General features: G+C 35.3%; 1 protein-coding gene across 1 annotated transcript in view; it reads left to right on the forward strand.

Moving 5' to 3' along the window:
• LOC149803934 (cadherin-23-like) overlaps positions 1-16400 on the forward strand; it is a 79060-nt gene that overhangs the window by 60016 nt on the left and 2644 nt on the right. The window contains exons 15-18 of the mRNA XM_089954020.1: positions 286-434; positions 4139-4235; positions 6748-6885; positions 12165-12923. Coding sequence (XP_089810146.1) covers positions 286-434; positions 4139-4235; positions 6748-6885; positions 12165-12923 — 1143 coding nt within the window. The remainder of the gene's footprint in view (positions 1-285; positions 435-4138; positions 4236-6747; positions 6886-12164; positions 12924-16400) is intronic.

Here is a 16400-nt window from a genome sequence, read left to right on the forward strand (position 1 = left end):
TTTGTGTATGTTATTAAAGTGTAACCATAAGTTGTTGAAGCTGTACCAAGAAGGCAACACAATTTTGGCCAGGCTATAGTTGCATAAAACTCACACCTAGTTGATGATAGCAGTTGCCATTGAGCCAATGTTCAGTATATTGACTTCTGATTGACAGGTGTGCAGATTCAGTGATTAATCAGATATATGTATGTATATATCAATCAGACATTAACCACAATAAATGTACACTGTGAATGGCATACATGTAATTGTTTTCAATTACTTCACATTCTGACTTTTCAGTGAGTAACAGTGGATCAGGAAAATTTGCAGTTAACCAGCTGACAGGGTTGATCCAGCTGGCAACATCGACACTAGACTATGAGAGTCTTCCTGCTGGAGCTAAGTATTATGAGGTCATAGTTGTGGCAGAGGACGGCGGTGGACTCCAGGTATCATCCATGAAAACCTGTTTTATATCTGTATGAGACAACTGAATGTAACTGATGAGATAGTCACAGTTACCATTTGCATAGCACCATGGGATAGTCACATTTACCATTGCCATAGCACCATGGAATAGTCAGTTACCATTGGCATAACACCATGAGATAGTCACAATTACCATTGGCATAGCACCATGGAATAGTTACCATTGACATAACACCATGGGATAGTCACAGTTACCATTGGCATAACACCATGGGATAGTCACAGTTACCATTGGCATAGCACCATGGGATAGTCACAGTTACCATTGGCATAGCACCATGGGATAGTCACAGTTACCATTGGCATAACACCATGGGATAGTCACAGTTACCATTGGCATAGCACCATGGGATAGTCACAGTTACCATTGTCATAACACCATGGGATAATCAGTTACCATTGGCATAACACCACTGGATATTTACCATTGGCATAACACCTTGAAATATTCATAGTTACCATTGGTATAATACTATGAGATAGTCAGTTACCATTGGCATAACACCAGGTAGAAATGTCAAATTACCAGTTACCATTGATGTATCACCAGTTAGCATTAGCATGGTTAGCACTGGTGTATCACCATGGCATAGACACAGTTACCATGGCCATATCACCATGGCATAGGCATGACTAGGACTCGTGTATCACTATGGTATAGGCATTGTTACCATTAATGCTGCATCACCATGACATAGACACAGTTACCATTGGCATATCACCAGTTACCATCAGTATTTCAACATGTCATAAGCACAATTACTATTGTCATACCACTATTTACCATTGGCATAACACCATGGCATAGGCAGTTAACCAATTGCACATCACCATTTACCATTGGCATATCACCAGTTACCACTGGCACTTCACCATGACATAGGCAGTTAATTTTGGCATATCACTAGTTACCACTGGCATATCACTAATTATCACTGGCATATCACCATGGCATAGGTATAGTTACCATTGGCATATCGTCATGGCATAGGGATAGTTACCACTGACATATCACTGCTGGCATATGTACAGTTACCATTGGCATTTCACTGTGGCATAGGTATAGTTACCATTGGCATATCACCATGGCATAGGTACAGTTACCACTGACATATCACCGCTGGCATAGGTACAGTTACCATTGACATATCACTGCTGGCATAGGTGCAGTTACCATTGACATATCACCGCTAGCATAGGTACAGTTACCATTGACATATCACCATGGCATAGGTACAGTTACCATTGACATATCACCATGGCATAGGTACAGTTACCATTGACATATCACCATGGCATAGGTACAGTTACCATTGACATAGTACCATGGGATAGTCAGTTACCATTGGCATAACACCAATGGCATAGGTACAGTTACCATTAACATATCACCACTGGCATAGGTACAGTTACCATTGACATATCACCATGGCATAGGTACAGTTACCATTGCCATAGCACCATGGGATAGTCAGTTATCATTGGCATAACACCAATGGCATAGGTACAGTTACCATTGACATATCACTGCTGGCATAGGTACAGTTACCATTGACATATCACCGCTGGCATAGGTGCAGTTACCATTGACATATCACCACTGGCATAAGTACAGTTACCATTGACATATCACCATGGCATAGGTACAGTTACCATTGACATATCACCATGGCATAGGATGTGATGTGATTTTTATTTTTAACGTAGCGTTATGAATCTTTCAGTCATATCGCTATGATGTCTGCAATGTGGCAGTTTATAGCACTGGGGCATCATGCCGCAGACATGTAGCATGATGTCCCACCCAGTAATTATCCTGACACCAGGCCGACCAGTCCTAACACTAACCTCTTAATGCTGAACGCCAAGCAAGGCAGCTGTTAGTACCATTTTTTAAGTCTCTGGTATGACTCAGCCGGCCATGGCATAGGTATAGTTACCATTGGCATATCACCATGGCATAGGTATAGTTACCATTGGCATATCACCATGGCACAGGTATAGTTACCATTGTGGAAATAGATAGGTTGTTTCAAAGGATTTCATGCTAGAGAATAGTTTTTACCTGTAGGACAATTAAGGTCAAGGGCATGTTAGGTTTTGTATCTGTCTTTAATACAAGTTGTTGTGGTTATGTCAGAGACTTTTAGTTTTGCAAAATCCTTAATTTTACTGTATAAAATAACAGGGAACGCACTATTTTTCATGGGGTTTAAATTTTCTTTTGATTTTGTGTTTGCTACAAGCTGTCAAAGACTCAGCAAACAATTTCTATCAAAACAGTATGACCTTTCCCAAATTCGTGAATTTGACTTCACATCAAAATGTTAATTTTCACAAACTGATGATTGTTGATACCCACCCACCCAAAAAAAATTCACAGTGTCTGGTCAGACAGGAATTGTATGGAGATTTTTTTGACCTAGAGCTGCATGTACTACCTACCTATGATGGCTGATCAAGATTTGGACATTTTGATTGAAGTGATTTATCGAGGAGTTGATAAAAATATTAGTACAGATTCATATAGGCCATGGTATTCAAGAACTGAGTTATGGTTTTCATAAAATATTTTATCATAAAATGTCTGGTATAGAGCACTTGAGTGGTCATGGTTATAAACTTGTGAATTCTTTCCATTTGAGTTATCTCCCTTGTCCTATCATGTCAGTGATCTCTAATTGCTTGGGATAAATTTTTCTAAATGTTTCTTGTGGGAGAATTGCATTTTTCTAAGCTTCTACTGACCTGTTATAATTCTTGTCTGACATAAAGGTCTTTTAAATTTATGTAAAATGATGTTTGTTTGACTTTAAACATGGCCCACCATCATTAAGAATAGAAAACTTTCACTGGCTTCATAGATTCCACTGAACAAAATCAGACCCAAGTTGACAGAAAGAACCTAGACAATAAGACCATTTAAACTTGTTTAAATTTTGTGCCAATTCACCAATAAAAATGACTGCCATTTCTGAAAGTTAAAATAAATTGTAAAAGAAACATTTATAAAAACATGACCAATTTTGAAAGACAGCGCTCTGTCATAATTGCCTTCAAGTAGGTACAAATGATGCTGATCCATCATCAGATGTGGTTGTGTTTACAAATATATCAATACCTTTTACTGACATTTCAAGAACCAATCAACAGAACTTTATAAATTTGACTAAAGACATGTTGAAGGCCTTTTAAATACCTTATTTATAACACAAAACTGTTGTTACATGTGTCTGTCTCAGTTTAAAATATAAAACTATTTAAATGACTTTGTTTTAAAAACTGCACAACAGAATTTGACCAAATTTGTTAATTATGGCATAAAGACCATTCTGTATTGAAAACCTGATGCTGATCTGGCGCAGGATGAAGATACCAAAAAATATAGAAAACTTTAAACAATTATTTTAGTTACAGTCAATAGAACTGAATCAAATATCTACAGAAATCACCCACTGGCTTAAACTGCTTCTACATTTGTCTTTTATGCAGTTGTCAGCCAGATGAGAGATTTCAGGCCCACTTGAGCCTCTTGTTTATAGATTCCTTTTACATGAATGCTGGCTCTTTTGCCCTAGTTGAAAAGGTGCTTAAAGAATTCCACCTTGATAAGAGTTTGTAAACTAATTCTGACAAGCATACATCTGTTTTATTTTCTTGTCAGGGAACTGGTACAGTGACAGTGTCAGTGACAGATGTAAATGACAATGTTCCTTCCTGCAGTCCTGCCAGCCATGTTATATCCTTGCCAGAAAACACAGGTCAGGAGTCTTTTCATACATACTATTATACTGTACTATTGTATTGTACTACATGTATTGTATTGTACTATTATATTGTACTATCATATTGTACTATTATACTGTGCTATTATATTGTACTGTTTTATTGTACTATTATATTGTATTATTGTATTGTACTATTATATTGTAGATGGAGAAATTTTCAACAGCATGAAACTGGGGCAAATTTTGCGATAAAAATTTTTTACGTATCTTTTCTCACCATGAAGATTGCGATGGGTAGTATTATCACTCATTACAAAATTTGTATATTGCAAAAATGTCATATTTATTAAATTCTTAAATTCAACTTTTGGTGTAAAACTACCATGGTTGACCTCATTTTAGTAACTTTTATTTGGATTTCACTAATAAAAATTAAAGTAGTGGCTATATTAGTAGAAAGAAAAAATCATCACTCAAAATTCATTACATTTAGAAGCCATCTGTGAAAATTAGTCACTAGTTGGTGTCATTGCTTCCAAGATTTTCGACATTGTTAATAGATACACATCCTTGCCTATTTATTGTTGCATATCATGCATCACATTGGCTCACATTTAAATACAAAATAAATTGGTGTGGTTAACTTTTGTGTTTGAGTCAAAGTTTTATGGCACTGCTCTGTGTCAATCCATCTGTCCATCCTTCTGTCTGACACACAATCTAGGTAGTCCAGTTTCTGACGGTTTGCCATGCCATTGCCAAATCACTTTACCCAGACAATTTCTGTTAGAGTTATCGCCCCTTTTGAATTGCAGCTGAATGCTGATGTGGCAAAGTATTATGAATGCAACTAGTCTCAGTTTTCATTGGAATGCCATGAAACTTGGTAAATCTTATTACCTTTACATGAAAAGGAAAATATCAGAATATCACTTTGCTCCCTCAGTTTAATTTAGAGTAATTGCCCCTGCATCTGAATGAAGTTCATGACTGATTCTTCCAAACATAAATAGTCTTTGATGGATCACTATGAAATTTGGTACATATTGTAGCCGTCATATGGCAATGTGCATTTTGATAAACCATTGGGCTCCTATGATTCTTTGTCAGAGTTATTGCCCTTGTTTATTAATCAGTATGTACTGTATGACAAAATGTGAATTGAACTAATCTCACAATGAATTAATGATGAAACATGTTATAGTCATCAGCAGAAGGTTCACAAGAACTTGTGAATTTTATTAGAGTTATTTCCCTGCAATTGAATGCAGTTCAAGACAGGATATTGTGAATGCAGCTTGACTTGGAATTGTTGTGAAACTTAATGCAATGTGTGTGTGATTTAGATTTTTAACATAGCCTTGAAAATTTTTCAGTCAAATTGCAGTTTGTAATGATGTCAAGACGTAGCATGATGTCCCACCCAGTCACATTATCCTGATACCAGGCCAACCAGTCCTAACACTAACTTCTAATGCTGAGCGCCTAGCAAGGCAGCTACTAGTACCATTTTTATAAGTCTTTGGTATGACTTGGCTGGGGTTCAAACCCATGACCTCATGCATCCGAAGCAAATGCTCTAACCACCTGAACATCATAGCAGTCTAAACTTAGTACGTATTATAATCATAATCTATAGTCAGGCACATATTTAATTCTTTTGTGATCCTGCAATATTTGTAAGAGTTAGTGCCCTTTCTGACTTGTATTATGTGTGTGTAACTACATATTATGATTATCATCATCAGATATTCACTTTGACCAGTTACTGAATTTTTGTAAGAGTTGTGTACTTCTGGATTTGGACTCATCTCCATTCTGGTGGTGGGGATGGGATGTGGGAAAGATGGGGGACTATTTATATAAGTTTATATTTACCATTAAAATTAATTTAATCTTATGAGCATTTTTGTTGAGGTTTTTCTTTATGTTTCTGTATCAATAACAGGTTGAACAGTATGTGGCTTGCCAACTGCATCAATAGTAGTATTAGTAGGACAGTATCTGGGTTGCCAACTGCATCAATAGTAATAGTTAGTAATAGTAGATGTAGTAGATGAACAGTATCTGGCTTGCCAACTGCATCAACATTAGTAGTAGAACAGTATCTGGGTTGCCAACTGCATGAATAGTAATAGTAGTAGAACAGTATCTGGGTTGCCAACTGCATCAATAGTAATAGTAGATGTAATAGATGTAATAGTAGAACAGTATCTGGGTTGCCAACTGCATCAATATTAGTAGTAGTGGAACAGTATGTGGGTCACCAACTGGATCAATAGTAATTGTAAATGTACTAGTAGTACATATCTGGGTTGCCAAACTGTATCAAATCTACTGTTACTGGCATGTTTGCAAGCTTGGCAAACTTTTATCATATGGTGTGACCTTTCTTTGTGGACACCATGATTGTCAATACGTGAATGATTTAAAGAAATTGCTCATTTCTCCTTTCTTCTCATTTTTTATCATTATGTTAAGTCAAAATTCTGTTTTATAAGACAAAGAATAAACCTTACAAAATATTGGAATACATTTTGTTTAGCCATTAGCTCAACAGTTATAGCAGCCTTTGGATGTTCTGATGTTGATAGTGGTTCAACCCTGACGTACACCCTGACTCAGTCCCCAGGGACCTCCTTCAGTCTTGACACATCTGGAACACCATTTCTAAAGCTGACAAGTAAGTATTCAATATTATATAGGAGAAAATAATCTTAAGGCTACATTCATCAACATATATTTTACAGTCCTGCTGCATTCATTGACATATATGTGAGCCCTGGAAGGTCAAATCAGGAGATTTCCAAAATTTGATTGGACAGACCTGAAAGGTCAGATCAGGAGATTTCCAAACTTTGATTGAAGATTTTACTTCAGATCAGGATTTTCTCTGTTTAAATTTGTTAAATCTTGTGTATGTAATGGTCTGCCATCCATCCACCCATCCATCCGTCCATCTATCCATCCATCCTTCCATCCAGCATCCATCCTTCCATCTCATCCAGCATCCATCCATCCATGCAGCATCCATCCATCCATCAATCCATCCATCCTTCCATCCAGCATCCATCCTTCCATCTCATCCAGCATCCATCCATCCATCCAGCATCCATCCACCCATCTCCAATACTACTCTAAACTAACTTGGAGGAAAGAGAAAACAGTATAGCCACCATGGCAGCCAGCTTGAAAATCTTGTTTTTTCTACTTATTTGGATATACACATTTATATATGGTTTTTACTAATATATTTTTATGATCTCTAGTTGTTTTTAAATGTCATTCAACTTGATTACCATGTTGAAAAGTTCCTGTGAATTCTAAATGAAAATACTGCTGATTGGAATTCCATAATAGCTGTCTTTTCTTCAAAATGGGATTTTACTGAAAAGCAGAATGTGACATCTGCTGATCTAAAAGGAAGATGGTTCTGGTCTAACCTCCAACATTTTTACTATGGCATTCTCCTCTTGTACAACTGACAAATGTTGATATAGGGTACAAATGACAATGTTGATATAGGGTACAACTGACAATGTTGATATAAGGTACAACTGATAATGTTGATATAGGGTATAACTGACAATGTTGATATAGGGTACAACTGACAATGTTGATATAGGGTACAACTGACAATGTTGATATAGGGTACAAATGACAATGTTGATATAGTGTACAACTGACAATGTTGATATAGGGTACAACTGACAATGTTGATACAGGGTACAACTGACAGTGTTGATATAGGGTACAACTGACAGTGTTGATATAGGGTACAACTGGCAATGTTGATATAGGCTACAATGGGCAATGTTGATATAGGGTACAACTGACAATGTTGATATAGGGTACAACTGACAATGTTGATATAGGGTACAACTGAATGTTGATACAGGGTACAACTGACAATGTTGATATAGGGTACAACTGACAATGTTGATATAGGGTACAACTGACAATGTTGATATAGGCTACAACTGGCAATGTTGATATAGGGTACTACTGACAATGTTGATATAGGGTACAACTGACAATGTTGATATAGGGTACAACTGAATGTTGATACAGGGTACAACTGACAATGTTGATATAGGGTACAACTGACAATGTTGATATAGGGTACAACTGAATGTTGATACAGGGTACAACTGACAATGTTGATATAGGCTACAACTGGCAATGTTGATATAGGGTACTACTGACAATGTTGATATAGAGTACAACTGACAATGTTGATATAAGGTTTCAACAAAAACACCTCTTACTGTATGCAGCTGGTCCAGTTTTAAATGGTTTCCAGGCTGTTAGATTTGGCTGTTTTCCATGTTGTTAAACCTTGCTATTTTCAGTTTTTTAGACTTGGCTATACTCCATGTTGTTAGACTTTGTCCTTTTCCATGCTGTTAGATTTGGTTATTTTCCATGCTGTTAGACTTGGCTATTTTCCATCCTGTAAGACTTGGCTATTTTCCATGCTGTAAGACTTGGCTATTTTCCATGCTGTTAGACTTGGTTACTTTCCATACTGTTAGACTTGGTTATTTTCCATGATGTTAGACTTGGTTATTTTCTATGCTGTTAGACTTGGTTACTTTCCATACTGTTAGACTTGGGTACTTTCCATCAGACTGATCAATCTGATCTCATAAAATGGCAACCATGGTGGCCATTTTGAAAATCTTGTTGTGGCAACTCCCCTTGAACAGTTTTTTTTCATGCGCAATGCCCACTGAAACATTTCTGTGACATAATAATCACTTTGGATGCCATGTAAATGTCCATCAATAGGCCCATGCATGTCCATCTGTCCACACCTCATTAAGATTTTAGCTGGTGACAGTGTCCTGTTACTTGTTATGTGGATCATTTCGATGTGGGCAAAACTAATTTACCAAACTGTCAGACCCAGGTTGCTTCTTCTTAATTTAATATAGTTTGTCCAAAATGAAAATGGTGCTGATCTGACTATACAAAGTGGCTGTCAAGGCAACCAGCTTTAAAATCTCTGAACAGATGGTCATACTTTATCTACAAGGGGTTTTCATAAAACACTTCTTGCCAGTCTAATCTCCCCAATGGCTGCCTTGTTGGCCATCTTGAAAATCTGTTTACTGGCTACTTAATCACCTGAAAGAATGGTCACATTTACATGGGGTTTTCACTGAAACACTAACAATATTTAGCTGGTCCTAAATCAAAACACTACCAATATTTAACTAGCCCTAAATTAAAACACTAACAATAGTTAACTAGTCCTAAATCAAAACACTAGCAATATTTAGCTAGTCCTAAATTAAAACACTAACAATATTTAACTAGTCCTAAATCAAAACACTAGCAATATTTAACTAGTCCTAAATTAAAACATGAACAATATTTAGCTAGTCCTAAATCAAAACACTAGCAATATTTAACTAGTCTTAAATTAAAACACTTACAATAGTTAACTAGTCCTAAATTAAAACACTAACAATAGTTAACTAGTCCTAAATTAAAACACTAACAATATTTAGCTAGTCCTAAATCAAAACACTAACAATATTTAGCTAGTCCTAAATTAAAACACTAGCAATAGTTAACTAGTCCTAAATTAAAACACTAGCAATAGTTAACTAGTCCTAAATTAAAACACTGACAATAGTTAACTAGTCCTAGATCAAAACACTAACAATATTTAGCTACTCCTAAATCAAAACACTAACAATATTTAACTAGTCCTAAATCAAAATAGTACTGATCTGACCTCTAACATCACAGTCGTATCAGCTGTTTATTTTTTTGTTGTGGCCAGTCTTAAACAAGTGATGTCAGTGACATAGGTTTTTTTGCCACAACACTTATTGCAATATGCAATTGATTCCAATGGAGAAAATCTTACTACCATAATGTTGATGCTATTTTGAGGTCATGTCAAAGGTCAGTGCATGGTTTTTGTTTCTTGCTGAGTTTTGACCAGACTTTATATTTGTTTTTCAATAAACAAGTTCATTGTCAGCACTCCAACACTGATTTTAAATTAAAGATCTTTTTTCTAGTGACTAGCATGCATAATAACACAAACAAGTATGATGGTTCTTTTTATCAAACCCAGTTTGGGGATATTTCTTAAGAATTCCTTAAACAATGCTGGTTCAGTAAATTCGGTTTTAAATTATTTTAAAATTAATTATAGATTTTCCAAACTTAGCATTTGGACATATCGTGAATTTATCTGGATGAGTTTATGATCTTCTGTCATTGATATCAGGGTCATGGTCAGAGGCCAAATTTGGTTTGTTGCAGTTTCTCAAAAACATCAGAAAATGTTTCAATACTCAGCTGTTTGGTCAGTAGAGCATCAGTTCCTTCAAGGGACTCTTGCTTAGATGTCAAAGATACAAATTAGCAAAACTTAAACATGTTTGCACATAAGTTGTTATTGTAGGGTTAAAAGCCAATTTTTCAGCACAAGATAGGCAATACATGGCGGCCAGTATAAATGATGGAGGAAGAACCCCAGGAAAACCCTGGAAAGAACCACCAACCCATGAGAAGCTACTGGCAAGCTTTCTCGTGTACCCACATTGGCCAAGCCCAAGACTCGAACACACACAGGCAGAGGTGATATGGCAGTGATCTGTAACAGTGAGTGCTTTAGATGTGACTCAGCCACTTGAAGCCCCTTTGCACATAAGACTGGGTACAGCAAAAGTCTTCAAGCCCAGAACTCAAGAGCATAATAAAATCTGTGCATAGAAGTCCAGAATTTAAGAGCATAATAAAATCTGTGTATAGAAGTCCAGAATTTAAGAGCATAATAAAATCTGTGTATAGAAGTCCAGAATTTAAGAGCATAATAAAATCTGTGCATAGAATTTCAAACATAACATCAAATATTCTGAGAAACTGAGATAAAGTTTTATTTCAAATTAAACGAAGATGCACAAAACTGCTGTAAGACACTTCAACAAATGTTACAGTGTCAACAAATGTTAGTGTCAACAAATGTTAGTGTCAACAAATGTTACAGTCTCAACAAATGTTACAGTGTCAACAAATGTTAGTGTCAACAAATGTTACAGTCTCAACAAATGTTACAGTGTCAACAAATGTTACAGTGTCTACAAATGTTAGTGTCAACAAATGTTACAGTGTCAACAAATGTAAATAGAAATGTCATTCTCCAGTTTAATTAACATTTAATGAATACTGAAGTTATCTAATAGATGTCTGGGGGGCATTGAATAACATATCACTGTTTGACTGAAAATGCTCGTAAATTAAGTTGTTTTGATTTTTGTTATTGTTATAGTGTTTTTAGAATGCAAGCATCGTGTTGATCTGATTCTACTAATAACTAAATAGCAATTTGAATTAACTGTACAGCATACATAAATAGTGAATTGTGTTGTATTTTTATTTTCAAACATTTATGGGGGATTGGATTCATTAATAATAATGGAGAACTGACTTCCCTTTTAAGATATTTACATGTATACCTAACAAAGAAAAAATGTACAAAACATTTGGAAAAATAGAATAAAAACTTGTTTGTCTCTTCTGTTTAAAAATTTTGATAAATTTGTATGCTGCAATGTTTTTCTTTTACACCATGCCATCATTATCTTATTTCTTCTTTACCATGGTTGAAAATCTGCAAGAAGAAATATCCATTTCATAGAATTCAATCCTGTCTGCCATTACAGTATAAATTATATTTCATGTTGAACATAGTCCTAATATGCCTTGTTAGAATCATTGTTGAATCAACCACATGTGGCATATTCTGATGTTTGATATGATATATTTTGCCCTAAACAAAGAAAGCATAGCCTTGAAACCATTAGTTTTTTTAAAGGAGTTAATATTTATAAAAAAAATTGTCTTGCTTAATTACCAATATTTGCAAGGATTTTCTCCTTGACCAAAAAAAAATATTTTAGAGGTAAGTTGACAATAGAATTTGTCTGACTTTTTCAGGTGCCCTTAACTATGAGAGTGTGCAGTCATATGAGTTGGACCTGGTGGTTGTGGATAGTGGCTTACCTGCCAAGACAACTACAGTCCCTATCGACATTGTTATCACTGATGTCAACGATAGTGGTCCCACTTTTTCTGGGTCTTTTACAGCATCAATAATGGAGAATTCTGTCATTGGCACCTCAGTGGCTGATGTTACTGCCACTGATCCAGACGGCAGCTCCTCACCTTTTGGAAAGCTTAAGTATTCCATTTTGTCTGGAGATGCCAATAACCAATTTAGTATTAACCCCGACACAGGGCATGTGTCTGTTCGCTCATCTTTGGACCGAGAGACGATTAGCTCATACAGTATTGTGATTAAAGCAATTGAGGAGGCTGGCACCAACTCAGCAACAACAACTCTGAGTGTCACCATCACTGATGTAAATGACAATACTCCCACATGTACTCAGCTGACGTTTAGCGAGTCCTTTGCTGAGTCGGCTTCAGTGGGCTACTCAGTTCTAACATTGACCTGCTCTGATGCTGATACTGCCATTTACGGCACATTGACCTACAGCATTAGCAGTGGAAGCACAACCTTCTTTCAGATGAGTAGCAATATTCTGCAGTTGAAAAATGTCGTCGATTATGAAGGTGGCACCATCAAGTTTGACCTTATTATTACTGTGTCAGATGGTACTAGATCCGTTCAGGTGAAAGGCAGTGTAGTGGTCACTGACGTAAATGAAGCAACACCTGTATTCACCAACTCAGGTAAGTCCTATGTTTCACTATTATGCTGTCTCTCCCACTTGCAGTATATACTGCTTCCTTTGAAATGAATTTTTTGTATTTTGTTAATTTGTATTTGCTTCCCAGAATATGGAACATGTAATGTTATGTCTGTCCATCTGTTCTGTCTTCATTTGTCTCTCCATCTGTTCCCTATTTCATTTCAGTTAAGTTCCCCACTATCTGCAGTTACCTAACTTTGTAAGTAGCTTGCATTTGTGCCATTGAAGAAACCTATCAGTTATCAATTTCAGGCTCATAAAGGTCAAAGATCAAGGTCTAAGTGACTGGCAGCAGTAAAACTGTTTCCACACAATAGCTTAACTTGAAATACCTTTTACCTTGTCCAAACCTTGTAGATGTCTAACATTTAAGATAAGAAAGATACCTACTGACTTTTGCGGTCAGAAGAGTAAAGGTCAGTATCATAGTGACTCTAAGAAGAAAATGATTTCAGAATGATATCTTGACTTCATTATCATATACTTTGACATTTACAGATAACTTCCATTTGAGGCAAGAAATATACTTATTTGATTTTGGTCAGAAGGTCAAAAAGTTCAAGGTCATAGGGACTGAATGAAGGAAATTTATTCATGTACATTTATTTAAGTTCTGTATCACATGTAGATGGTTTGAAGGGTGACACCTACTGTATAGTGACGTGTATTGAAAAATCAGTTGAACCTTAACCCATTTTATCCTGTTTACTATTTTCAACTGCAGTGCCTGATTCATGATAAGCAATTCTAAACACGCTGTGGTAAAATGGGGCATCATACAGTAGCAGGGGATTTTTTCTTTGCTCCTGTTCAGCATAACAGTTTGTTTCATCAACAAGTTTTTTCCAGATTAAATCATCCCAAAGTAACTCAAAGTAATGTTGTTCATTGGCTTTTTCTGGGTGTTGAACAGTTGCCCCTTTTATCAATTTAAATCATGGCTGCAACCGAGGTGAAAAATCTACCCGGACCCAGCAACCGAGGTGAAAAATCAACCCAGACCCATTTCTCTTCAAAGCCTTCGGTCAGCTTCATTCTCCAAATCACTGTTAAAAAGTACATGAAGCCATCATTCATCTTTTTCATCAACGTGATTCAATTCTAAATGATCATTTAAGTCAATATTATTATCAGAAACATCAAAATTGTCAACTTCCCTGGTTATCAACATCTATGTTTACATCTGAGTTGTCATCTGTCATTTTATTGATTGATTTTCAAGCCAACAATTTCTTTTCCAACCATTTTTTTATATAATTTCACTGCGCATGCTTTAACCATTGCCTGTGTTGGTGAAGAAGTATACAAATATTTGTGATGTATAACACATGTTTCTAGAGACACTACACACATACGTAGTACAACCGTATTCGTATTCAGGATAAAATGGATTAAATTAGCTGAACTGACAATCTTAATATTCATATTTACTTGTGTAACTTTGTGTCTTCTTTTGACCATGATTTGACCATTTGGTAGACAACTAGCTGCTTAAAGGAAAATTTAAAACTTGATGAACAATTTCAATGAAAAAAATATTTGATTTGCATCACTTAACTGTGAAATCATTAGAGTGATCATTGGGATTATGGTGGCTTACTTAGCAATGAAGTTAATTCAAATATAACAGCAGCATAGATAATAGTAAAATCTAGAAAATAGATAATAGTCCAATCTAGAAAATAGATAATAGTCCAATCTAGAAAATAGATAATAGTCCAATCTAGAAAATAGATAATAGTCAAATCTAGAACATAGATAATAGTCCAATCTAGAAAATAGATAATAGTCCAATCTAGAAAATAGATAATAGTCCAATCTAGAAAATAGATAATAGTCCAATCTAGAAAATAGATAATAGTCAAATCTAGAAAATAGATAATAGTCAAATCTAGAAAATAGATAATAGTCAAAACTAGAAAATAGATAATAGTCAAATCTAGAAAATAGATAATAGTCCAATCTAGAAAATAGATAATAGTCCAATCTAGTAAATAGATAATAGTCCAGTCTAACAGCAGATATAATAGGTAAATGGAATAATGTAGACAGTAGTCATATCTAACAACATAATAGTGAAATCTAACAGCATAGCTAATCATCAACTCTTAAAACATAGATAATAGTCAAATATAACAGCATAGATAAATCTAACAGCATATGAAGTCAAATCTAACAATGTACTGTAGATAGTCACAGTCAAATGTAACAATCTAGATAGTTACAGTCAAATGTAACAATCTAGATAGTCACAGTCAAATGTAACAATCGAGATAGTCACAGTCAAATCTAATAATCAAGATAGTCACAGTCAAATCTAACAATCTAGATAGTCACAGTCAAATCTAACAATCTAGATAGTCACAGTCAAATGTAACAATCTAGATAGTCACAGTCAAATCTAATAATCAAGATAGTCACAGTCAAATCTAACAATCTAGATAGTCACAGTCAAATCTAACAATCTAGATAGTCACAGTCAAATCTAACAATCTAGATAGTCACAGTCAAATCTAACAATCTAGATAGTCACAGTCAAATCTAACAATCTAGATAGTCACAGTCAAATCTTACAATCTAGATAGTCACACTCAAATCTAACAATCTAGATAGTCACAGTCAAATCTAACATGCATAATGACAAATATATTAGCATAGTTAATAATCATATCAAACAACAGATAATAGTTGGATGCAAAGGTATATATAATAGACACATCTAACAACACACACTAGTCAAATCTAATAGCACAGACACTAGTCAATCTCACAACACAGATACTAGTCAAATCTAACAACACAGACACTAGACAAATCTAACAACACAGACACTGGTCAAAGCAAACAACACAGACACTAGTCAAATCTAACAACACAGATACTTTTAAAATCTAGCAACACAGATACTAGTCAAATCTAACAACACAGACACAAGTCAAATCTAACAATACAGAACATAGCAAAATTTAACAGTATGCATAATAATCATCAAATGTAACAGCATAGAAAATAGCCAAGTCTAACAGCATAGAAAATAGCTAAATCTAACAGCATAGAGCCAAATCTAACAGCATAGAAAATAGCTAAATCTAACAGCATAGAGCCAAATCTAACAGCATAGAAAATAGCCAAATCTAACAGCATAGAGCCAAATCTAACGGCATAGAAAATAGCCAAGTCTAACAGCATAGAAAATAGCTTAACCTAATGGCATGAAAATAGCCAAATCTAACAGCATAGAAAATAGCCAAATCTAACAGCATAGAAAATAGCAAATATAACAGCATAGAAAATAGCCAAATCTAACAGCATGGAAAATAGCTAAATCTAATGGCATAGAAGATAGCTAAGTCTAACAGCATAGAAAATAGCTAAATCTAACGGCATGAAAATAGCCAAATCTAACAGCATAGAAAATAGCCAAATCTAACAGCATGGAAAATAGCTAAATCTAACA

Source organism: Sinohyriopsis cumingii, chromosome 3, assembly GCF_028554795.1.
Source record: "Sinohyriopsis cumingii isolate HCF-2022 chromosome 3, ASM2855479v2, whole genome shotgun sequence".
In the NCBI taxonomy this organism is placed as follows: Eukaryota; Metazoa; Mollusca; class Bivalvia; order Unionida; family Unionidae; genus Sinohyriopsis; species Sinohyriopsis cumingii.